Here is a 25,530-nt window from a genome sequence, read left to right on the forward strand (position 1 = left end):
AAAAGATGGTTTTGAAAATTTTTTTTTTTGTTCGGGATAACAGAAATTGAAAAATATAAATTTTATTTATTTTTAATTTTTTTATACGCCCAGGAGCTCGCCCTGCCAATCATGAGGGCTATGAAAAAAAAATCCGAAATGAGAAATTTTTTATTCAGTTTCAAACTGAAATAGATTTTTCCCGCCAAAAAAAATTCGAAATTTAAAAAATATTAAAAAGTTTATTTTGATACTTAGTTGAAAAATAGAAGGATTCAAAAAAAAAATTCTAGGCGCGCTTATGTCCAGGAAATGACATAAAAAAAATCGAGAGTGTTTTTATATTGTTAGACAAAGAACATTATTTAGCATATCAATAAATAGGATATTACACACCAAGGGAAGAAAGTCGGACATTTTTACCCGCGTGTGTAATCGACCGATGATGAACACGCGGATTGAGACGCCGTACTTTTTTTGACATGTATACGACTTTTCACCGGATCTACACCTGAAAATTTTAATTTTTATCTCTATCCAAATAGCACACTTGTCTTTGAGACATCTACATCAGTTTTAGGCTACTTTTTGACATATTGATAAGGCACCATGTTGACAAAACGATCAGAAATTTGTCACGAAAAAATATCTCCGTAAAATCCTCAACACAAGTGACGACAAAAGTTAATTACAAATAGTGGTAATAAGACATCTAAATGACCTTTTAATTGAAACAAGACAGAAAAAACAATACAACTCATCTCTGTCTCCGGAACCAACATTTGCATGTCATATTGATACGAAAAATGGTGACTTTGAGACGAGAAAAGACTATAGTTAAAAAATAATTAAAACCTACAATAAGATAAATTAAATTAAAAATTTTAATGGCGTAATTTCCTGTAGAAAAAAAATAATGTTTCTAAAAGTTATTTTTTCTCTGAGAGTATGATTAAATGTTTGATCAAATAATTAGCGTTATTAATTATATTTATTCATAGATAAGATTAATGAATTATGTTTTATTAAGAATTAGTTTTAAATGTTAGATAAAAAAAAAACTCTAATTATTTTCGCCTTGACAGGGTTTATCATATATTTTCGACTGAATTTTTTTCGGAAACAAAATTACTAAATACAAACTATAGATCGCACTACTGTCTAATTTAGCGAAGTAATTTAATTTTTTGATGATATTCGTTTGTATAAGAGAAAAACTCGGCGTAAGTTTTCATTTACTGTGCATGTGCAACAAAGATAGTACTGTACAAAGAGAATAGACTTGAATACAATAGAAAAATTAGTGCGAACCTCTTTTAAGTAAATTTTGTAATTCAAACATTTTGATGAGCTTAAGACAAAAATTAAGTATTTGAGGTTTTTTTTTTATCAAGACAATAACAGGTTACTTATGAAATAATTTATTAAGTATGACACTGTACAATGATCCAATCGAACTATATATTTCTATGATAAACATTCATTTCTAAACGGTATATCCCAGATAATAAAAAGACGAGCGATTGGTTTTAATCGACGTGACCGGCGTAAAGTTCGGCTTCATCTTTTTCACCTTGGGCTTGTCTTCTTACATACTTAGCGTTGGTGTAGGGCTCGTAGTAATAGTACTGGTAGTCAACTCGTTCTCTCATCAAATCCAGTACCCGCTGTTCGAGTTCACGCAGTTTAGAAACTTCCTGTTCGGCCCAAATGAAATGCATGTACTTTTCGTACTCCATTTGATCTGATGGAAATACGTAACGTGACAGCCATCTAGATATGGGGTGCTGAAACAAATATTTTAACAGCAATTTTGAATTATTCTAAAATTTTGATAAAATAAAAATATGTTTAAGATAAGAAACCCATTACCGGCTCACTTTTTATTGGAGTGAGATTAAACCACTCAATATAAATTGCTAAATGAAATGAAAAATCATTTTTATTTTTAGGTTATTTTTTTAGTTTCAAATATTAGAATATAATTATAATTTTAAGAATAATGTTGATAATTAATTATTATTAATTTATAAAATAAGCTCGTGAGTGCACCATAGTCACTCACTAAAAGTTGTCATGCGCCATCTCTCGATCAACACATGGCCCATACTCGCTCAAAGCCAATATCAATTGAACTGTCATAAGTTTATTAATTTGGATAATAATTTATAAAATATATCACTTTATGTAATTTTCACAAATTTAAAATATATATTGAATTACATATAATTATAACAATTATCAAAGAGTTTAACGTAACCTAAATTTAATCTAACGAATGAGCGTTAACGTAAAAAATGGCCGGCTTTGCGCGATTTTGAAAACACCCGCTTAATTTAAATTTGTAATAAATTATAAAATACTTTGATATGTGATATTATAATATATTTAGATTCATGAATAATTATTTATCAATCATCATTTTTTTACTTGAACGTTACTTCGTTATTAATATTCTTAAAATTTGAGACATTATTAAGCAACATTCCAAGAATATTTTGCTAAATTTTTATAAAAAAATATTTAAAAATGTGCCAATGGTAGTGGGGAGAGACGAGCCACTTAAAAAAAGTCTCCGTGCCGTAGGCAGGATAACTCATGACTGCCTCATCTAAAATAAAAAAACCAAACAGATTTCTTTAGTACATAAGTTTGATGGATTTGAACCAAGGAACAAACAAAATATTCATTTTTGAATTTTTGGTAAAGGTGCAATAAAAAAACTATGATTTTTCCCAAGAATTTCTCTTTTTGTTTAATTAAAAAATAAGTAGTTATTGAAAAAAAAATACTTCGTTCAAATCAAAGATAAACTTGTGTACTAAAGAAATCTTTGTGGTTTTTTTTATTTCAGATGAGGCAGTCATGAGTTATCTTGCCTATGGCATGGAGACTTTTTTTTGTGACTTGTCTCTCCCTTCGACCACTGGCTTATTTTTAAATATTTTTTTATGAAAATTTAGCAGAATATTCCTGAAATGATGCTTAATAATGTCACAAATTTTAGAAATTTTAATAAAGAACCTACTCTAAAAAAAAAATTACAAAAATATTCTCTTTTTCTTAATTCTCTCCCCTTGACCTTTAAGACAAAAATGATTTTTCATTTCTTTTAGCGATTTTTTTTTAATGGTTTAATTCCTTTAAAGAAAAGTGAGCCTTCTAATGAATCTTTTACCTCAACAGTGATAATAGTAAAATAATATTAAAATTAGCTGATTAATTAATTTTGAGATCTTTTTAAAAATGATAAATTACAAAAAAAAACTTATTTAAAGAAATTGCACTTATAGTTTTTTTAATTTTCCACATGTGCATATTTTTAGTTTATTTTTTTTCCTAGTTGATTTGTTGAAAAAAAATTCGGAAAATTTTTGAAAGTCTAATAACTTTAGAATCATATAATAATTACCCGATAATATTCCCAGTGCTTTGGAGTATAACCCTCTGGAATTTCCATAAGAGTTGCAGGACCAATAAAAATATTTATACAAAAGACTGCAATCGAAAGAGGAATAACTCCAATCATAACATAAAAGTGTAATAAATCTTTTGTTTTATCCCAATGCCAACGTGTTGGTGCCAGTGGGAAAATTCTGTGATGTCCATCACCGGACATAAATCTTGTAACCGCTAATAAAAATAAAAATTAATTGATAATTAATCGATTGATAAATCACCAGCTACTTGCATACCAAGAATTCATAAATAATTATTGTAAATAATTAGTAATTAATTAATTAATAAACAAACAGTAACAATAAACAATTTTGTTTTGATTTGACAAAATGTTGATGACAAAATTGCGTAACGGACTCAGCCAATGACGAATTCGAGGTTAATAAAATAAAATGAGTTATTTAAAGTAGTGAAGATTAAATGAATATGAATAATTACCATTATTTAGAGGCTGACTTGGTTTTGCAAACTTTTGTCGAACTAAAATTTGGCCTGCGCCACGGAACAATCCACTCCACGCCGCCATGTTTTAGTTTCCGATTGCGGTGGGCACAAGTGTGGACTGAGGAGAAACAGAGAACAAAATTACTGCTGTTTCGTAAGGAATTTCGCGGACGGAGTGACACCTAGAGATCCTTTTTTGAATTAAATCTTTAGTGGATTGTTTTAACCTTCGTTTGATGAAATAGGAAATGAAGATATAATAACTCCCTGGAGGATAAAAAAAATAAGCGCGAAATTAAAATTTTCAATAAGATATTGAAAAAAATATAGATGTAATTTTTCAAAATATTTTTTTCTTTTTATAATTTATAGTTTGGAAAAAAATCCGAAAATTGTAAAACGTCGGCTAAATTGAGGATCATCAATATATGTTGAAAATTTTTTATTTTTTTTGTCATTTGAAAAGTGGACATGTTGGAAAAATATTTGATGGAGAGTTTAGGTTGAGGTATATAAAACTTGATTTATTTTTTACGTGTAAATAATTTTGTGGCCCTGAAAAGGGCCGTTTTCAACTCACAGTTCGGAAACTTGAGTATCTATTTATTTCAAATCGTCGCCCAGAAAAACTGTCAGCTCTAATTGCAAAATTAGAGTTCCGTCGACCAGTAGACCACAAAAGTCATTAAAATCATGCCGTCTGAAGAAGTCCCCGAGGTATATAAGGTTATCGTAATCGTGGAAAGGTTTGGTCTCTCCAGTCAACCGCAGTAAGTTGCCATCGCAATCTACCGCACAGCATTCGACCTCGAAGCAGATCTCGGAATGCTCGGATAGCACTGGAAGAATCCCCAAGGAGATCCAGTGTTCGTCTTCCTCATCGTGGCTGACCTCCACTTTGAATTTCCAGATGTCGTCAACATGGACACCTGAAGAAAACTCCGTAAATAACGGAGTAACTGTCCCAGTCTCGTCGGTGTACAGGAGCTGGCTAAAGTTCTCCAGCTCGAAGGTGCGGACAGTCGTGTAAGTACAGTCTTGAAATCCAAAGTCCATGTTTCAGAGAGTTCTTCGTTACTAAATCAAGAGTTGAAATTGCGAGGCGTACAGTGCAACGTTTCGAGCGTAATGACTGTTATTGAACTTATAACCGATGAACTTTAACCATCCCCTCCACTAAATTTCAACTCATTTCCGGCAAGGTAAATTTTACCCCCACTCCTGAAAAAGGACCAATCACGACGATCATGATTTTCTCCCCCCCCTTCTTAATTTTAACTAATTAAAATCAATATATTTCATGAGCATGAAATATTACCAATGTTAGTGGACTTTTCACAATACACTCAATCTATACTAGCATATAATTCTAGCAATCAGGAAATTTAAATCTATTTTAATATTAATATTTTCAGTTATGCTTAAATAGGGACGTTGTATAAAAATATGTGTATAAATTAGATATATTTCTAGGCAAAATAATTCCAAGACTTTGGTATCTGAGATTTCGATTTATAATAAATAAATATTAGGGGAAATGTTCCAAAAATAAATTTTAAATTCGTGATGACGAGCTTTTTTTTCGTAGCCCAGGCTATTTTTCCCGCCACTCTCCTACTTTCTCATTGGCTCGCTGATACCGACGTCAATACTATTATTATTATTTCACGTCGGTTCCTGCGATCCAATCACCGCTCAGGAAATATTCCCTCTGCGCTCTAAATTTTTTCATTGGCTCGCTGATACCGACGTCAATACTATTGTTATTATCTTTAACGGAAGCTGCAACATGGAATTTTTAAAAATATTTTTTTCTTTTTATAATTTATAGTTTGGAAAAAAATCCGAAAATTGTAAAACGTCGGCTAAATTGAGGATCATCAATATATGTTGAAAATTAGTATTGGGCCTAAATGGTCACCACTGAGAGCGCTCAATTTAGTTCATAATCCAATGGCGAACTAGTTCGTTCTTTTAGTTCATTAGTTCTTTTGTTTAAATAATTTAAGAAAAACAATAAATAGAAAAAAAAATATATTTATGATTAATGCTGGTTCTGTTTATTTATGAAACATAAAATTTTTTATTTAAATAAGAATGAAAAAATAAAAGAATTTATATTAATAATTAGTCAACAGCTAGTCTCGTTTCTAGTATAATGCGTAATTATATTACAATACTTAAAAAATGCTAATTATTACAATTAAAGTTGACATTTTTTTATAGCACATCAAATCTTTTACTTAAGTAAAAATGAAAAAATTCAATAATTTATATTAATCATTAGTCAACAGCTAGTCTCGTTGAGTAATGATCTAATATATAAAAATAGTCTCTCGCAATATCAAGGCGCGCACAGAAAAAGTAAATAACTCGGTTGGTCACATAGCGCCAGTGTCTAGTTAAACCGACGCTAAAAAAAATATAAAAAGAACTAAGAGCGAGATCATCGACGAACTAGTTCGCATAGTTTACCTAAAGGAGCGCTCTTCCGACCTAGGTCGTTCGCGAATTACCCAAGACTATTGAAAATTTTTTATTTTTTTTGTCATTTGAAAAGTGGACATGTTGGAAAAATATTTGATGGAGAGTTTAGGTTGAGGTATATAAAACTTGATTTATTCTTTACGTGTAAATAATTTTGTGGCCCTGAAAAGGGCCGTTTTCAACTCACAGTTCGGAAACTTGAGTATCTATTTATTTCAAATCGTCGCCCAGAAAAACTGTCAGCTCTAATTGCAAAATTAGAGTTCCGTCGACTAGTAGACCACAAAAGTCGTTAAAATCATGCCGTCTGAAAAAGTCCCCGAGGTATATAAGGTTATCGTAATCGTGGAAAGGTTTGGTCTCTCCAGTCAACCGCAGTAAGTTGCCATCGCAATCTACCGCACAGCATTCGACCTCGAAGCAGATCTCGGAATGCTCGGATAGCACTGGAAGGATCCCCAAGGAGATCCAGTGTTCGTCTTCCTCATCGTGGCTGACCTCCACTTTGAATTTCCAGATGTCATCAACATGGACACCTGAAGAAAACTCCGTAAATAACGGAGTAACTGTCCCAGTCTCGTCGGTGTACAGGAGCTGGCTAAAGTTCTCCAGCTCGAAGGTGCGGACAGTCGTGTAAGTACAGTCTTGAAATCCAAAGTCCATGTTTCAGAGAGTTCTTCGTTACTAAATCAAGAGTTGAAATTGCGAGGCGTACAGTGCAACGTTTCGAGCGTAATGACTGTTATTGAACTTATAACCGATGAACTTTAACCATCCCTTCCACTAAATTTCAACTCATTTCCGGCAAGGTAAATTTTACCCCTACTCCTGAAAAAGGACCAATCACGACGATCATGATTTTCTCCCCCCCTTCTTAGTTTTAACTAATTAAAATCAATATATTTCATGAGCATGAAATATTACCAATGTTAGTGGACTTTTCACAATACACTCAATCTATACTAGCATATAATTCTAGCAATCAGGAAATTTAAATCTATTTTAATATTAATATTTTCAGTTATGCTTAAATAGGGACGTTGTATAAAAATATGTGTATAAATTAGATATATTTCTAGGCAAAACAATTCCAAGACTTTGGGATCTGAGATTTCGATTTATAATAAATAAATATTAGGGGAAATGTTCCAAAAATAAATTTTAAATTCGTGATGACGAGCTTTTTTTTCGTAGCCCAGGCTATTTTTCCCGCGACTCTCCTACTTTCTCATTGGCTCGCTGTTACCGACGTCAATACTATTATTATTATTTCACGTCGGTTCCTGCGATCCAATCACCGCTCAGGAAATATTCCCTCTGCGCTCTAAATTTTTTCATTGGCTCGCTGATACCGACGTCAATACTATTGTTATTATCTTTATCGGAAGCTGCAACATGGAATTTTTCGATGATTTCTCTGTTTAAATCTTGAAATTAATAGATTGCGAAGTAAAAATCACTGATCGACGTTCTGGTCCCCTATCTTTCTATTATTTACGTCAAACTTGTTAACATCATGCCCAAGAACAACCAATCGTCTCGTCGTTCTTGAGAAAGTGCTGAAGTTACCTGTCACCAAATTTTTCCTGATGGATTATAAATCTATGTCGTCATCTGTGAAAACCCACTACTACTTTTCAAAAAAATGAACCAATAATTGTCAAATGATCATCAAAATCGGTAATTATTGTCGAGCAGTTCAATTAAGCAACTCGTTTTTCATACATCATTGTTTCAATATCTCTTTCCCAAACAGTACTTTCATACGAGATAGAATCTGTTTCAGTAGGAATAGAGCTCCCAAGCAAGACAACTTCATCATTCTGCTTAACTGTAAAATACTCTGGCATGTTTTGTGACTCTATCAAATAACTAAAATTCCGATACTCAAATTTAAAATTATTCATTGCAGAAATATTCATTTTACTTTTAACACTATCGTCAATCAGCATTCGCCAATTAAATGTCACAGTTTCACCCGGTTGGATACTGACACACCCGTCCATTAATTCCAACGATGTCTGGTCAATTGAACACTTCAACAGGCCACTATTACTCTTATCATCATACTGAAATTTAATCGCAACATTATATCGATTATTGATTCTATAAATCGACTCCAATCCATTGTCCGTCACGATTCCAACTTCTAACACATGACAATTTATTAAATTATCAATAAAATACTCGGATCTCCAGAATAAAAGATCGTAAGTATTCAAGCGTCCAATAAAATTGCATTTACTTTTTGAACTGTAAAATTTTTTAACTGAAGACTCGAGTACCGGACATTTATCGTCTGCATAAGAAATTATTCCCGGTTCATTTTTTAAGACATTCCAATCAACAAAGTCAGCATAATTTTTATCTTTAAAATAAATCTTCCGTAATTGGATCCAACCCGGAGCTTCCGAATAAATATTGCCACTGTATTTTTCGAAACTGGCAATGCCCGACTGCTGTATCTTCACCGAAAATGAAAACTTATCAGTTTTAAACAGACCGATTCCACCAAATGGAAATATGAATACACCCAATGTGCCCGTAATACCCCAATACGGATACTGACTAGTTCTCATAGCGTTGCTGAACATTAGTCCAAGAGTCGTATAATTAATTGACGGATGGAGGAGTTTCGGAATCAGTTTTTTGCTGAAATTGTACAAATTTGATGACAAGTTGAGACTCGAGCAAATGGCGGCATAAAAATCAGGAAATTGCAGCGAATTGATAATACGGAAAAATTCACCATAATTTATTACGTCATCATGCATCACTGCTGATAAATCTTGATAAATTCCATCGCTAATTTCGTCACCTTTGTTATACTTTTTTGATAAATAATTTTTCAGATCAGTAAATTTATAATTTTTTTGATCTGCTATAAAACCTGGGTGATTATAAAAATAATTCGTCACCAAACGGGGTACCGACATATTTATAAAATCGATCACGGGATCAAAGTCATCAAATTTAAGCTTCAAGTCCACGGAAGGGATCAATTTTATGATCGTTCGATGACATTGGCGTTTTAATTTGTCATCAGTACCGATTATTTGGTACATTGAGAACAATGTTGGCAAGTCGATCCAAAACAATCGCCATGTATCACCCCAGGGTATTTCGTCATTAGTAAATTTTCGGGACAAAGCATTCAGAAGACGCGTGATAATGTCTTCGACTATTTTCAAATATTTTTTTATGTTATCTGTGACAGGCTCATTGTCTATTGTGATCGAATTCCAAAGCAGTACGATAGCAAATCCAATAAATTCCCCTAAATTTTCAGCTCGATATTGCCAGTTTTGAAAATCACTGTGTGGTCGTTGTTTCGGATCGAATGAATATTTTTCGATTCTTGATACATCTTCTTCTCTTATTTCATTGTTTACTGTATTGAATAATCTGAGGTTTTTTTTTAGATCTAAGGTGGCAATATCACGCTCTCTTCGATTTATCTTATGTAATTGAGTATTATCTTGAAATAAGATGAATAGGGTTATTAATATAATTACTGAGCTAATTAATATTAATGATATTGTCAGGTATGTATTCATTATTGCAGATCAATTACAATATTACTAATTGATTCTTCTAATAGAATTCTGCAATTTATGTGTTGGCTTAAATATTTACTATGGCGAACTTGGAATATGTTTATATGATAATATAATTTATAAGTAATGAGTAATAGCATTTATTAGAGTAAATATATGTTTCATTAGTATATATAACAAGTGAAGTATTTTTAATTAATAGTGTTATAGAAGCTTTATGTAGGCAATAATTTTTGCTTATTTTTTTTATGATACAATTGACTACAAAAAAAAATATTTTATTCAACGTAGGCCTGATTTGCGCTCTTTATGACATCTGCGTTGTGAAGCCTAAAAAGCTGTTTTTCGACCGTGGTAACGAAGTTACGTAAAGTCAAAGTAGGTTATAATGAATTTTCGCAACGCGTCTCAAGATTTTCGACTCAACTCCATCTACCAAACATCATAAGAACTCGTTGAGTGGCTTAAAGTTTTTTGTCAATTCATGTTGAACGACTAGGACCTAAATATGGTTACTTCAATTCATCATATGTAGAGTGCGGTACTGCATGGTTGTTGTACTTTTTTTTATACAGTGTAAGGGAAGGTAGGGCAAAATGGGCCCCTTACGAAATGAAGGCTTATATGTCATATAAATGTCAGCCCATTTTGCCCCACTCTCCCTAATAAGGGAAAGGGGAGGGAATGTGCAACTTAAATTTTGGGGCCCTATATTGCCCCCCCCCCCTTCCCCTACTATTTTAAGTTTTTATGGGACTCAAATGATGAAAATCTTCCGAAGAAATTTGGCTTATGCATTTTTTGGAAGCTGAAAAAATCACCAACATTTGATGAATTAATAGAAATCTAAATTTCGAAAATTTGAGTCTCAGACTTAAACTTGAAGAGTAAAATACGTATTGAAAAATTTGTGACCCTGAAAAGGGCCGTTGGGTTCAAAATTTAAAATCTATCAATAATTTAATTTATGGCTGCAGTTTTTTTAGCTGGAGATTTGGCAACTTTTGTTGCAGTCTTTTTAGGTTTGGGTGACTTTGGTTTCGCCGTTGGAACCTTGGTTGCTTTCTTAGCCTTTGGAGAAGCTGTTGCCTTAGGCTTGGCTGGAGATTTGGCAGCTGGTTTTTTGGGCGAACTTGGTTTCTTGACTGCTGCCTTTTTAGGTGATGCAGGCGACTTAGCAGCTTTGGCTTCACCAGGTGGTTTCTTAGTTGCTGGTTTCTTGGCTGCAGGTTTTTTAGCTGCTTTCTTGTCGCCAGCAACCTTGGGTTTAGATGCTTTGGTGGCTGCTAGTTTGAATGACCCAGAGGCGCCTTTTCCTTTGGTTTGAATCAAGATTTCTTTGGTGACTGCTGACTTGAGGAACTTCTTGATGAACGGTGCTTGCTTGTCGACGTCAACCATGTAGGTTGCAGCGATGTACTTCTTGATGGCTTGAACTGATGATCCTCCACGTTCACCAAGAGTTTTGATAGCAGAAGTGACCATTTCAGCAGCACTTGGGTGAGTCACCTTGGATGCTGGTTTCTTCGCAGGTTTCGTTGGCGAATCAACCTTAGCCGGAGCTTTCTCTTCAACTGGAGCCAAAGTTGCGGATGTCTCAACCATTTTTACGATTAATCGAGCAAGTATACTTTGTGACAAAAATGAAAGTTTCTATAACTGACGTTAATAGAATGTGGCGCCACTGAGGCAGAGCACTAGTCCAACACTTTTGCCCGGACCATGGAGAGAGACTGCTTCATTTCTCACCGGAATTATGTTAGAAATTTTTGCGCAGTGGTATTAGAACTTCATATTTATTTACTGTTTTTTCCATTAATTTAAAAGAAATTTAAAAAAAAAAAATTTTTTTCTGACAACAAAATGTTTGATAATAATTTTCAAAAGATAACTACTGTAGGAAAATTATATATATGTAGTAATTTTTGTATTTTACCAGGATGTTATGGGGGTGAAGATTAAGGGGGTTGCAATAATATTGTCAATAAAAAAATATGTAAACACATAATCCCCATAAAAAATATTTTTTAAACTTCTTAAATATATATGACAGTCATGTAAATTTTTATGACCACTAAATATAATTTTTGATCTATGATATACTTACTTATAGTTGAGTTCTCCAGGCAGGGCGGCGTCGTATTCTCGGTTTAAAATTATTTGCGTTGTAATATATTGGAATTTGAAAAAAAAAATTAAAAAAATTTATTCATAATAAAAAATTAGAGATTGTAAAAAAATAATTGTAATCAATGAGAAAAATTATCTTAAGACTGTGGACTTGAATATCTATAAATTTAAAAAAATAATCACTCTTATTTTGGTACAAATTTTTAATAGTAGAGTATTCTTAAAAACTTTATAAATTTTAATTTTTCGAAATTTTTAGGTCGGGAAAAAAAATCGGTTAATTATTACGGAAAATGTACAATAAATATTGAATATATTTAAAAAATTTATAATTGTTCGATCAATAGATTGGATGCATTTCCGGACAAGAAGTAAAAATGACATTGGCGATGAAAATATATATAGTCGATAAATAAAATAAGAACACTAGTACACGTTGTTAAAAATATTAATTTATTTAATGCCGTAAGATGGACGGTCTTGGATTTGAAATTTGTGACAAAATCAAGATATATCTGCAAATAACATCAAAAAGGATATGGGACTCATTATAAAGGATATAGTGTAGTTTTCATATATATCTTGACATAAAAACAACAATTTCATATTCATAATTGTTTAAAATATTATTATTATTATTGCTATTATTATTATTATTATTATTATTATTATTATTATTATTATTATTGTTATTATTATTATTATTATTATTATTATTATTATTATTATTATTATTATTATTATTATTATTATTATTATTATTATTATTTTGTATTTTTTTTTAATTTTAAAATTATTTTGTAAAAAAGTTTACACGCAGAAAATTTTATAGTAAAAATTACCCAGAAATTTTGAGTGATGAGACAACTGGATATTCTTAAGAATTATACTGCTTCAGTAATTTTTTAAATAAAATTTTATTAAAACATACTTTATAACATAACTATTTTTACTGTACCACTGTAATATTTCTGCTCTCTAAAAATGAATCAGTGAAATTCACTTAAAATAAGCGAATATTCACTGAGATCCAGGTATAAGTATACCATTGGTTGAATTAGTGGTATACTCATAGCTGTAGAAATAGTGAATATTCACTGGTTCGCAAGAATTTCCCTAATCTATTTTCAGAAATTGACATCAAAAAATTTATCCCACTAGAAAATTTATCAATTTAAATCTAGGAATTCAAACTTTTCTACTTTATATATAAAAGTATACGACGCATCGTGGTAATTTTATAAAAAGTCTTCCAAATTCAAGTTTATTTGGAAATATTCGGGTCGTTTTTTTTATTCTAGTACTGATAAAATGAATTTTGTGACTAAATATAATTTGACAATTTTTTTTACAAAATTGTCATATTTGTATTTTTGCGCGACTGATTGCAAGTATGTTGAGCTAAAGAATATACCCCCTATTTTGTGCCAGCTTTTTTTCATTAATTTGTTACTTTTGTTATATATTTTACCAAATACTTTAATTCAGCATAATAAATTGCGATGCAGGTTGTAAAAATTTCGAAAATAAAATCTAATATGTTGCCTTGTCAAAATTGAAACAAAGCCAAAATCAATTGAACTGTCATAAGTTTATTAATTTGGATAATAATTTATAAAATATATCACTTTATGTAATTTTCACAAATTTAAAATATATATTGAATTACATATAATTATAACAATTATCAAAGAGTTTAACGTAACTTAAATTTAATCTAACGAATGAGCGTTAACGTAAAAAATGGCCGGCTTTGCGCGATTTTGAAAACACCCGCTTAATTTAAATTTGTAATAAATTATAAAATACTTTGATATGTCATATTATAATATATTTAGATTCATGAATAATTATTTATCAATCATCATTTTTTTACTTGAACGTTACTTCGTTATTAATATTCTTAAAATTTGAGACATTATTAAGCAACATTCCAAGAATATTTTGCTAAATTTTTATAAAAAAATATTTAAAAATGTGCCAATGGTAGTGGGGAGAGACGAGTCACTTAAAAAAAGTCTCCGTGCCGTAGGCAGGATAACTCATGACTGCCTCATCTAAAATAAAAAAACCAAACAGATTTCTTTAGTACATAAGTTTGATGGATTTGAACCAAGGAACAAACAAAATATTCATTTTTGAATTTTTGGTAGAGGTGCAATAAAAAAACTATGATTTTTCCCAAGAATTTCTCTTTTTGTTTAATTAAAAAATAAGTAGTTAATAAAAATAAAAATTAATTGATAATTAATCGATTGATAAATCACCAGCTACTTGCATACCAAGAATTCATAAATAATTATTGTAAATAATTAGTAATTAATTAATTAATAAACAAACAGTAACAATAAACAATTTTGTTTTGATTTGACCAAATGTTGATGACAAAATTGCGTAACGGACTCGGCCAATGACGAATTCGAGGTTAATAAAATAAAATGAGTTATTTAAAGTAGTGAAGATTAAATGAATATGAATAATTACCATTATTTAGAGGCTGACTTGGTTTTGCAAACTTTTGTCGAACTAAAATTTGGCCTGCGCCACGGAACAATCCACTCCACGCCGCCATGTTTTAGTTTCCGATTGCGGTGGGCACAAGTGTGGACTGAGGAGAAACAGAGAACAAAATTACTGCTGTTTCGTAAGGAATTTCGCGGACGGAGTGACACCTAGAGATCCTTTTTTGAATTAAATCTTTAGTGGATTGTTTTAACCTTCGTTTGATGAAATAGGAAATGAAGATATAATAACTCCCTGGAGGATAAAAAAAATAAGCGCGAAATTAAAATTTTCAATAAGATATTGAAAAAAATATAGATGTAATTTTTCAAAATATTTTTTTCTTTTTATAATTTATAGTTTGGAAAAAAATCCGAAAATTGTAAAACGTCGGCTAAATTGAGGATCATAAATATATGTTGAAAATTTTTTATGTTTTTTGTCATTTGAAAAGTGGACATGTTGGAAAAATATTTGATGGAGAGTTTAGGTTGAGGTATATAAAACTTGATTTATTTTTTACGTGTAAATAATTTTGTGGCCCTGAAAAGGGCCGTTTTCAACTCACAGTTCGGAAACTTGAGTATCTATTTATTTCAAATCGTCGCCCAGAAAAACTGTCAGCTCTAATTGCAAAATTAGAGTTCCGTCGACCAGTAGACCACAAAAGTCATTAAAATCATGCCGTCTGAAAAAGTCCCCGAGGTATATAAGGTTATCGTAATCGTGGAAAGGTTTGGTCTCTCCAGTCAACCGCAGTAAGTTGCCATCGCAATCTACCGCACAGCATTCGACCTCGAAGCAGATCTCGGAATGCTCGGATAGCACTGGAAGGATCCCCAAGGAGATCCAGTGTTCGTCTTCCTCATCGTGGCTGACCTCCACTTTGAATTTCCAGATGTCATCAACATGGACACCTGAAGAAAACTCCGTAAATAACGGAGTAACTGTCCCAGTCTCGTCGGTGTACAGGAGCTGGCTAAAGTTCTCCAGCTCGAAGGTGCGGACAGTCGTGTAAGTACAGTCTTGAAATCCAAAGTCCATGTTTCAGAGAGTTCTTCGTTACTAAATCAAGAGTTGAAATTGCGAGGCGTACAGTGCAACGTTTCGAGCGTAATGACTGTTATTGAACTTATAACCGATGAACTTTAACCATCCCTTCCACTAAATTTCAACTCATTTCCGGCAAGGTAAATTTTACCCCCACTCCTGAAAAAGGACCAATCACGACGATCATGATTTTCTCCCCCCCCTTCTTAATTTTAACTAATTAAAATCAATATATTTCATGAGCATGAAATATTACCAATGTTAGTGGACTTTTCACTATACACTCAATCTATACTAGCATACAATTCTAGCAATCAGGAAATTTAAATCTATTTTAATATTAATATTTTCAGTTATGCTTAAATAGGGACGTTGTATAAAAATATGTGTATAAATTAGATATATTTCTAGGCAAAACAATTCCAAGACTTTGGGATCTGAGATTTCGATTTATAATAAATAAATATTAGGGGAAATGTTCCAAAAATAAATTTTAAATTCGTGATGACGAGCTTTTTTTTCGTAGCCCAGGCTATTTTTCCCGCCACTCTCCTACTTTCTCATTGGCTCGCTGTTACCGACGTCAATACTATTATTATTATTTCACGTCGGTTCCTGCGATCCAATCACCGCTCAGGAAATATTCCCTCTGCGCTCTAAATTTTTTCATTGGCTCGCTGATACCGACGTCAATACTATTGTTATTATCTTTATCGGAAGCTGCAACATGGAATTTTTCGATGATTTCTCTGTTTAAATCTTGAAATTAATAGATTGCGAAGTAAAAATCACTGATCGACGTTCTGGTCCCCTATCTTTCTATTATTTACGTCAAACTTGTTAACATCATGCCCAAGAACAACCAATCGTCTCGTCGTTCTTGAGAAAGTGCTGAAGTTACCTGTCACCAAATTTTTCCTGATGGATTATAAATCTATGTCGTCATCTGTGAAAACCTACTACTACTTTTCAAAAAAATGAACCAATAATTGTCAAATGATCATCAAAATCGGTAATTATTGTCGAGCAGTTCAATTAAGCAACTCGTTTTTCATACATCATTGTTTCAATATCTCTTTCCCAAACAGTACTTTCATACGAGATAGAATCTGTTTCAGTAGGAATAGAGCTCCCAAGCAAGACATCTTCATCATTCTGCTTAACTGTAAAATACTCTGGCATGTTTTGTGACTCTATCAAATAACTAAAATTCCGATACTCAAATTTAAAATTATTCATTGCAGAAATATTCATTTTACTTTTAACACTATCGTCAATCAGCATTCGCCAATTAAATGTCACAGTTTCACCCGGTTGGATACTGACACACCCGTCCATTAATTCCAACGATGTCTGGTTAATTGAACACTTCAACAGGCCACTATTACTCTTATCATCATACTGAAATTTAATCGCAACATTATATCGATTATTGATTCTATAAATCGACTCCAATCCATTGTCCGTCACGATTCCAACTTCTAACACATGACAATTTATTAAATTATCAATAAAATACTCGGATCTCCAGAATAAAAGATCGTAAGTATTCAAGCGTCCAATAAAATTGCATTTACTTTTTGAACTGTAAAATTTTTTAACTGAAGACTCGAGTACCGGACATTTATCGTCTGCATAAGAAATTATTCCCGGTTCATTTTTTAAGACATTCCAATCAACAAAGTCAGCATAATTTTTATCTTTAAAATAAATCTTCCGTAATTGGATCCAACCCGGAGCTTCCGAATAAATATTGCCACTGTATTTTTCGAAACTGGCAATGCCCGACTGCTGTATCTTCACCGAAAATGAAAACTTATCGGTTTTAAACAGACCGATTCCACCAAATGGAAATATGAATACACCCAATGTGCCCGTAATACCCCAATACGGATACTGACTAGTTCTCATAGCGTTGCTGAACATTAGTCCAAGAGTCGTATAATTAATTGACGGATGGAGGAGTTTCGGAATCAGTTTTTTGCTGAAATTGTACAAATTTGATGACAAGTTGAGACTCGAGCAAATGGCGGCATAAAAATCAGGAAATTGCAGCGAATTGATAATACGGAAAAATTCACCATAATTTATTACGTCATCATGCATCACTGCTGATAAATCTTGATAAATTCCATCGCTAATTTCGTCACCTTTGTTATACTTTTTTGATAAATAATTTTTCAGATCAGTAAATTTATAATTTTTTTGATCTGCTATAAAACCTGGGTGATTATAAAAATAATTCGTCACCAAACGGGGTATCGACATATTTATAAAATCGATCACGGGATCAAAGTCATCAAATTTAAGCTTCAAGTCCACGGAAGGGATCAATTTTATGATCGTTCGATGACATTGGCGTTTTAATTTGTCATCAGTACCGATTATTTGGTACATTGAGAACAATGTTGGCAAGTCGATCCAAAACAATCGCCATGTATCACCCCAGGGTATTTCGTCATTAGTAAATTTTCGGGACAAAGCATTCAGAAGACGCGTGATAATGTCTTCGACTATTTTCAAATATTTTTTTATGTTATCTGTGACAGGCTCATTGTCTATTGTGATCGAATTCCAAAGCAGTATGATAGCAAATCCAATAAATTCCCCTAAATTTTCAGCTCGATATTGCCAGTTTTGAAAATCACTGTGTGGTCGTTGTTTCGGATCGAATGAATATTTTTCGATTCTTGATACATCTTCTTCTCTTATTTCATTGTTTACTGTATTGAATAATCTGAGGTTTTTTTTTAGATCTAAGGTGGCAATATCACGCTCTCTTCGATTTATCTTATGTAATTGAGTATTATCTTGAAATAAGATGAATAGGGTTATTAATATAATTACTGAGCTAATTAATATTAATGATATTGTCAAGTATGTATTCATTATTGCAGATCAATTACAATATTACTAATTGATTCTTCTAATAGAATTCTGCAATTTATGTGTTGGCTTAAATATTTACTATGGCGAACTTGGAATATGTTTATATGATAATATAATTTATAAGTAATGAGTAATAGCATTTATTAGAGTAAATATATGTTTCACTAGTATATATAACAAGTGACGTATTTTTAATTAACAGTGTTATAGAAGCTTTATGTAGGCAATAATTTTTGCTTATTTTTTTTATGATACAATTGACTACAAAAAAAAATATTTTATTCAACGCAGGCCTGATTTGCGCTCTTTATGACATCTGCGTTGTGAAGCCTAAAAAGCTGTTTTTCGACCGGGGTAACGAAGTTACGTAAAGTCAAAGTAGGTTATAATGAATTTTCGCAACGCGTCTCAAGATTTTCGACTCAACTCCATCTACCAAACATCATAAGAACTCGTTGAGTGGCTTAAAGTTTTTTGTCAATTCATGTTGAACGACTAGGACCTAAATATGGTTACTTCAATTCATCATATGTAGAGTGCGGTACTGCATGGTTGTTGTATTTTTTTTTATACTGTATAAGGGAAGGTAGGGCAAAATGGGCCCCTTACGAAATGAAGGCTTATATGTCATATAAATGTCAGCCCATTTTGCCCCACTCTCCCTAATAAGGGAAAGGGGAGGGAATGTGCAACTTAAATTTTGGGGCTCTATATTGCCCCCCCCCCCTTTACCCTACTATTTTGAGTTTTTATGGGACTCAAATGATGAAAATCTTCCGAAGAAATTTGGCTTATGCATTTTTTGGAAGCTGAAAAAATCACCAACATTTGATGAATTAATAGAAATCTAAATTTCGAAAATTTGAGTCTCAGACTTAAACTTGAAGAGTAAAATACGTATTGAAAAATTTGTGGCCCTGAAAAGGGCCGTTGGGTTCAAAATTTAAAATCTATCAATAATTTAATTTATGGCTGCAGTTTTTTTAGCTGGAGATTTGGCAACTTTTGTTGCAGTCTTTTTAGGTTTGGGTGACTTTGGTTTCGCCGTTGGAGCCTTGGTTGCTTTCTTAGCCTTTGGAGAAGCTGTTGCCTTAGGCTTGGCTGGAGATTTGGCAGCTGGTTTTTTGGGCGAACTTGGTTTCTTGACTGCTGCCTTTTTAGGTGATGCAGGCGACTTAGCAGCTTTGGCTTCACCAGGTGGTTTCTTAGTTGCTGGTTTCTTGGCTGCAGGTTTTTTAGCTGCTTTCTTGTCGCCAGCAACCTTGGGTTTAGATGCTTTGGTGGATGCTAGTTTGAATGACCCAGAAGCGCCTTTTCCTTTGGTTTGAATCAAGATTTCTTTGGTGACTGCTGACTTGAGGAACTTCTTGATGAACGGTGCTTGCTTGTCGACGTCAACCATGTAGGTTGCAGCGATGTACTTCTTGATGGCTTGAACTGATGATCCTCCACGTTCACCAAGAGTTTTGATAGCAGAAGTGACCATTTCAGCAGCACTTGGGTGAGTCACCTTGGATGCTAGTTTCTTCGCAGGTTTCGTTGGCGAATCAACCTTAGCCGGAGCTTTCTCTTCAACTGGAGCCGAAGTTGCGGATGTCTCAACCATTTTTACGATTAGTCGAGCGAGTAATACTTTGTGACAAAAATGAAAGTTTCTATAACTGACGTTAATAGAATGTGGCGCCACTGAGGCAGAGCACTAGTCCAACACTTTTGCCCGGACCATGGAGAGAGACTGCTTCATTTCACACCGGAATTATGTTAGAAATTTTTGCGCAGTGGTATTAGAACTTCATATTTATTTACTGTTTTTTCCATTAATTTAAAAGAAATTTAAAAAAAAAAAATTTTTTTCTGACAACAAAATGTTTGATAATAATTTTCAAAAATTAACTACTGTTGGAAAATTATATATATGTAGTAATTTTTGTATTTTACCAGGATGTTATGGGGGTGAAGATTAAGGGGGTTGCAATAATATTGTCAATAAAAAAATATGTAAACACATAATCCCCATAAAAAATATTTTTTAAACTTCTTAAATATATATGACAGTCATGTAAATTTTTATGACCACTAAATATAATTTTTGATCTATGATATACTTACTTATAGTTGAGTTCTCCAGGCAGGGCGGCGTCGTATTCTCGGTTTAAAATTATTTGCGTTGTAATATATTGGAATTTGAAAAAAAAAATTAAAAAAATTTATTCATAATAAAAAATTAGAGATTGTAAAAAAATAATTGTAATCAATGAGAAAAATTATCTTAAGACTGTGGACTTGAATATCTATAAATTTAAAAAAATAATCACTCTTATTTTGGTACAAATTTTTAATAGTAGAGTATTCTTAAAAACTTTATAAATTTTAATTTTTCGAAATTTTTAGGTCGGGAAAAAAAATCGGTTAATTATTACGGAAAATGTACAATAAATATCGAATATATTTAAAAAATTTATAATTGTTCGATTAATAGATTGGATGCATTTCCGGACAAGAAGTAAAAATGACATTGGCGATGAAATTATATATAGTCGATAAATAAAATAAGAACACTAGTACACGTTGTTAAAAATATTAATTTATTTAATGCCGTAAGATGGACGGTCTTGGATTTGAAATTTGTGACAAAATCAAGATATATCTGCAAATAACATCAAAAAGAATACGGGACTCATTATAAAGGATATAGTGTATTTTTCATATATATCTTGACATAAAAACAAGAATTTCATATTCATAATTGTTTAAAATATTATTATTATTATTATTATTATTATTATTATTATTATTATTATTATTGCTATTATTATTATTATTATTATTATTATTATTATTATTATTATTATTATTATTATTATTTTGTATTTTTTTTTTAATTTTAAAATTATTTTGTAAAAAAGTTTACACGCAGAAAATTTTATAGTAAAAATTACCCAGAAATTTTGAGTGATGAGACAACTGGATATTCTTAAGAATTATACTGCTTTAGTAATTTTTTAAAAAAAATTTTATTAAAACATACTTTATAACATAACTATTTTTACTGTACCACAGTAATATTTCTGCTCTCTAAAAATGAATCAGTGAAATTCACTTAAAATAAGCGAATATTCACTGGGATCCAGGTATAAGTATACCATTGGTTGAATTAGTGGTATACTTATAGCTGTAGAAATAGTGAATATTCACTGGTTCGCAAGAATTTCCCTAATCTATTTTCAGAAATTGACATCAAAAAATTTATCCCACTAGAAAATTTATCAATTTAAATCTAGGAATTCAAACTTTTCTACTTTATATATAAAAGTATACTACGCATCGTGGTAATTTTATAAAAAGTCTTTCAAATTCAAGTTTATTTGGAAATATTCGGGTCGTTTCTTTTATTCTAGTACTGCTAAAATAAATTTTGTGACTAAATATAATTTGACAATTTTTTTTACAAAATTGTCATATTTGTATTTTTGCGCGACTGATTGCAAGTATGTTGAGCTAAAGAATATACCCCCTATTTTGTGCCAGCTTTTTTTCATTAATTTGTTACTTTTGTTATATATTTTACCAAATACTCTAATTCAGCATAATAAATTGCGATGCAGGTTGTAAAAATTTCGAAAATAAAATCTAATATGTTGCCTTGTCAAAATTGAAACAAAGCCAAAATCAATTGAACTGTCATAAGTTTATTAATTTGGATAATAATTTATAAAATATATCACTTTATGTAATTTTCACAAATTTAAAATATATATTGAATTACATATAATTATAACAATTATCGAAGAGTTTAACGTAACTTAAATTTAATCTAACGAATGAGCGTTAACGTAAAAAATGGCCGGCTTTGCGCGATTTTGAAAACACCCGCTTAATTTAAATTTGTAATAAATTATAAAATACTTTGATATGTCATATTATAATATACACTGATAGAAGGATTTCTTAGTATTAAAAAAGATTTGTTAATATTTAACAAATTATTTCTTAACGGAGCTTTATTTAAGAAATATTTATTAATATTTAACAAATCATTTTTTAAACATCATTTTTTTGTATTTAATAAATATTTCTTAGCATCTAATAAACGATTTGTTAATATTTAATAAACGATTTCTTTCCATTAAAAAAATGATTTATTAGTATTTAATAAATCACTTTTTAACATTTAATGAATCACTTTTTAATAATTAATAAATGAATATTTTATATTTAATATATTTTTTATTATTTGAACAAATTTTTTTTTTATATTTAAGAAATTATCTATTAACTTATTTATTAAAATTTAATTCATAAAATCACACAGTTCAAGAATATATATCTATATATGTTTTTGCATGCAGCTACACACATTCATTAATATTTGTATTTATAAACAAAAATAACTAAAACAACCATCGTATAAAATTTTCTGTTCTTTTAATTTCAAAATACAATTTCATAGTAATTAACACTATAACTAGAATAAACAAATTAAAATTTCTTATGTTAAACTACGCTGAGAAATAACATAAAATCCGTTTGATAGTACATGTGTTTTTAATGGTTTTATATTTGATTAAAATTGAACTGAATAAAATTAACAAGGCTTCCATATTTTCATAGTTATAATATGGATGACAATTTACAAAATACTTCTGATATAAATATTATTTAAGTATATGAGAGCTTCAGTTGTAGGTTACGTTTAACCAACAATGCAAGCTAGAACGGAGTAAACAATATGACGTCGCAACGACACACACATATAGCTTTTTTAATACTTGTACACCACTGCAGGCTCGTGTGTAGCCCTCTACCGACAAATTCGTCTAAGAAATATTTATTAAATATTAACAAGCCTTGTTTGGTGCTAACAAATATTTCTTTTATGTTAATAAGGCTTTGTTAGCATTAAAAATATTTCTTAATAATAAAGAAGTTACTTATTTCATTATAATAAATATTGTTAATAATTACTAAATATTTGTTAAATCCAAAAAAGTCAGTTGAGAAAAATTTAATAAATCAATTTATTACTCCTAAACAAATCCTTCTATCAGTGTATTTAGATTCATGAATAATTATTTATCAATCATCATTTTTTTACTTGAACGTTACTTCGTTATTAATATTCTTAAAATTTGAGACATTATTAAGCAACATTCCAAGAATATTTTGCTAAATTTTTATAAAAAAATATTTAAAAATGACCCAATGGTAGTGGGGAGAGACGAGTCACTTAAAAAAAGTCTCCGTGCCGTAGGCAGGATAACTCATGACTGCCTCATCTAAAATAAAAAAACCAAACAGATTTCTTTAGTACATAAGTTTGATGGATTTGAACCAAGGAACAAACAAAATATTCATTTTTGAATTTTTGGTAAAGGTGCAATAAAAAAACTATGATTTTTCCCAAGAATTTCTCTTTTTGTTTAATTAAAAAATAAGTAGTTAATAAAAATAAAAATTAATTGATAATTAATCGATTGATAAATCACCAGCTACTTGCAAACCAAGAATTCATAAATAATTATTGTAAATAATTAGTAATTAATTAATTAATAAACAAACAGTAACAATAAACAATTTTGTTTTGATTTGACCAAATGTTGATGACAAAATTGCGTAACGGACTCGGCCAATGACGAATTCGAGGTTAATAAAATAAAATGAGTTATTTAAAGTAGTGAAGATTAAATGAATATGAATAATTACCATTATTTAGAGGCTGACTTGGTTTTGCAAACTTTTGTCGAACTAAAATTTGGCCTGCGCCACGGAACAATCCACTCCACGCCGCCATGTTTTAGTTTCCGATTGCGGTGGGCACAAGTGTGGACTGAGGAGAAACAGAGAACAAAATTACTGCTGTTTCGTAAGGAATTTCGCGGACGGAGTGACACCTAGAGATCCTTTTTTGAATTAAATCTTTAGTGGATTGTTTTAACCTTCGTTTGATGAAATAGGAAATGAAGATATAATAACTCCCTGGAGGATAAAAAAAATAAGCGCGAAATTAAAATTTTCAATAAGATATTGAAAAAAATATAGATGTAATTTTTCAAAATATTTTTTTCTTTTTATAATTTATAGTTTGGAAAAAAATCCGAAAATTGTAAAACGTCGGCTAAATTGAGGATCATCAATATATGTTGAAAATTTTTTATTTTTTTTGTCATTTGAAAAGTGGACATGTTGGAAAAATATTTGATGGAGAGTTTAGGTTGAGGTATATAAAACTTGATTTATTTTTTACGTGTAAATAATTTTGTGGCCCTGAAAAGGGCCGTTTTCAACTCACAGTTCGGAAACTTGAGTATCTATTTATTTCAAATCGTCGCCCAGAAAAACTGTCAGCTCTAATTGCAAAATTAGAGTTCCGTCGACCAGTAGACCACAAAAGTCATTAAAATCATGCCGTCTGAAAAAGTCCCCGAGGTATATAAGGTTATCGTAATCGTGGAAAGGTTTGGTCTCTCCAGTCAACCGCAGTAAGTTGCCATCGCAATCTACCGCACAGCATTCGACCTCGAAGCAGATCTCGGAATGCTCGGATAGCACTGGAAGGATCCCCAAGGAGATCCAGTGTTCGTCTTCCTCATCGTGGCTGACCTCCACTTTGAATTTCCAGATGTCATCAACATGGACACCTGAAGAAAACTCCGTAAATAACGGAGTAACTGTCCCAGTCTCGTCGGTGTACAGGAGCTGGCTAAAGTTCTCCAGCTCGAAGGTGCGGACAGTCGTGTAAGTACAGTCTTGAAATCCAAAGTCCATGTTTCAGAGAGTTCTTCGTTACTAAATCAAGAGTTGAAATTGCGAGGCGTACAGTGCAACGTTTCGAGCGTAATGACTGTTATTGAACTTATAACCGATGAACTTTAACCATCCCCTCCACTAAATTTCAACTCATTTCCGGCAAGGTAAATTTTACCCCCACTCCTGAAAAAGGACCAATCACGACGATCATGATTTTCTCCCCCCCTTCTTAGTTTTAACTAATTAAAATCAATATATTTCATGAGCATGAAATATTACCAATGTT

At 31.4% G+C, this 25,530-nt stretch overlaps 5 protein-coding genes across 5 annotated transcripts; all 5 read right to left on the minus strand.

Annotated features, from left to right (window-relative positions):
• Nucleotides 1-1,384: 1,384 nt before the first annotated feature.
• LOC103580236 (NADH dehydrogenase [ubiquinone] 1 beta subcomplex subunit 5, mitochondrial) lies at nt 1,385-4,000 on the minus strand. Its single transcript, XM_014439782.2, has 3 exons — nt 3,877-4,000; nt 3,392-3,612; nt 1,385-1,766 (listed from the first exon to the last, which is right to left on the minus strand). The coding sequence occupies exons 1-3, from the start codon at nt 3,962-3,964 to the stop codon at nt 1,509-1,511; spliced, it is 567 nt and encodes a 188-aa protein (XP_014295268.1). The 5' UTR covers nt 3,965-4,000; the 3' UTR covers nt 1,385-1,508.
• A 4,028-nt stretch (nt 4,001-8,028) lies between these two features.
• On the minus strand, nt 8,029-9,945 carry LOC128667247 (uncharacterized). The gene has a single exon (XM_053743109.1). The coding sequence runs from the start codon at nt 9,924-9,926 to the stop codon at nt 8,073-8,075; it is 1,854 nt and encodes a 617-aa protein (XP_053599084.1). The 5' UTR covers nt 9,927-9,945; the 3' UTR covers nt 8,029-8,072.
• A 941-nt stretch (nt 9,946-10,886) lies between these two features.
• LOC106693216 (histone H1) lies at nt 10,887-11,531 on the minus strand. Its single transcript, XM_014439774.2, has one exon. It carries the CDS (start codon nt 11,529-11,531, stop codon nt 10,887-10,889), a length of 645 nt encoding a protein of 214 aa, XP_014295260.1.
• Nucleotides 11,532-16,580: 5,049 nt separating this feature from the next.
• On the minus strand, nt 16,581-18,529 carry Odv-e66-13 (putative envelope protein ODV-E66-13). The gene has a single exon (XM_008561915.3). The coding sequence runs from the start codon at nt 18,495-18,497 to the stop codon at nt 16,644-16,646; it is 1,854 nt and encodes a 617-aa protein (XP_008560137.2). The 5' UTR covers nt 18,498-18,529; the 3' UTR covers nt 16,581-16,643.
• A 929-nt stretch (nt 18,530-19,458) lies between these two features.
• Nucleotides 19,459-20,103, minus strand: LOC128667283 (histone H1-like). The gene has a single exon (XM_053743186.1). It carries the CDS (start codon nt 20,101-20,103, stop codon nt 19,459-19,461), a length of 645 nt encoding a protein of 214 aa, XP_053599161.1.
• Between the last annotated feature and the right edge of the window lie 5,427 nt (nt 20,104-25,530).

Source organism: Microplitis demolitor, chromosome 2, assembly GCF_026212275.2.
Source record: "Microplitis demolitor isolate Queensland-Clemson2020A chromosome 2, iyMicDemo2.1a, whole genome shotgun sequence".
Taxonomy (NCBI): Eukaryota; Metazoa; Arthropoda; class Insecta; order Hymenoptera; family Braconidae; genus Microplitis; species Microplitis demolitor.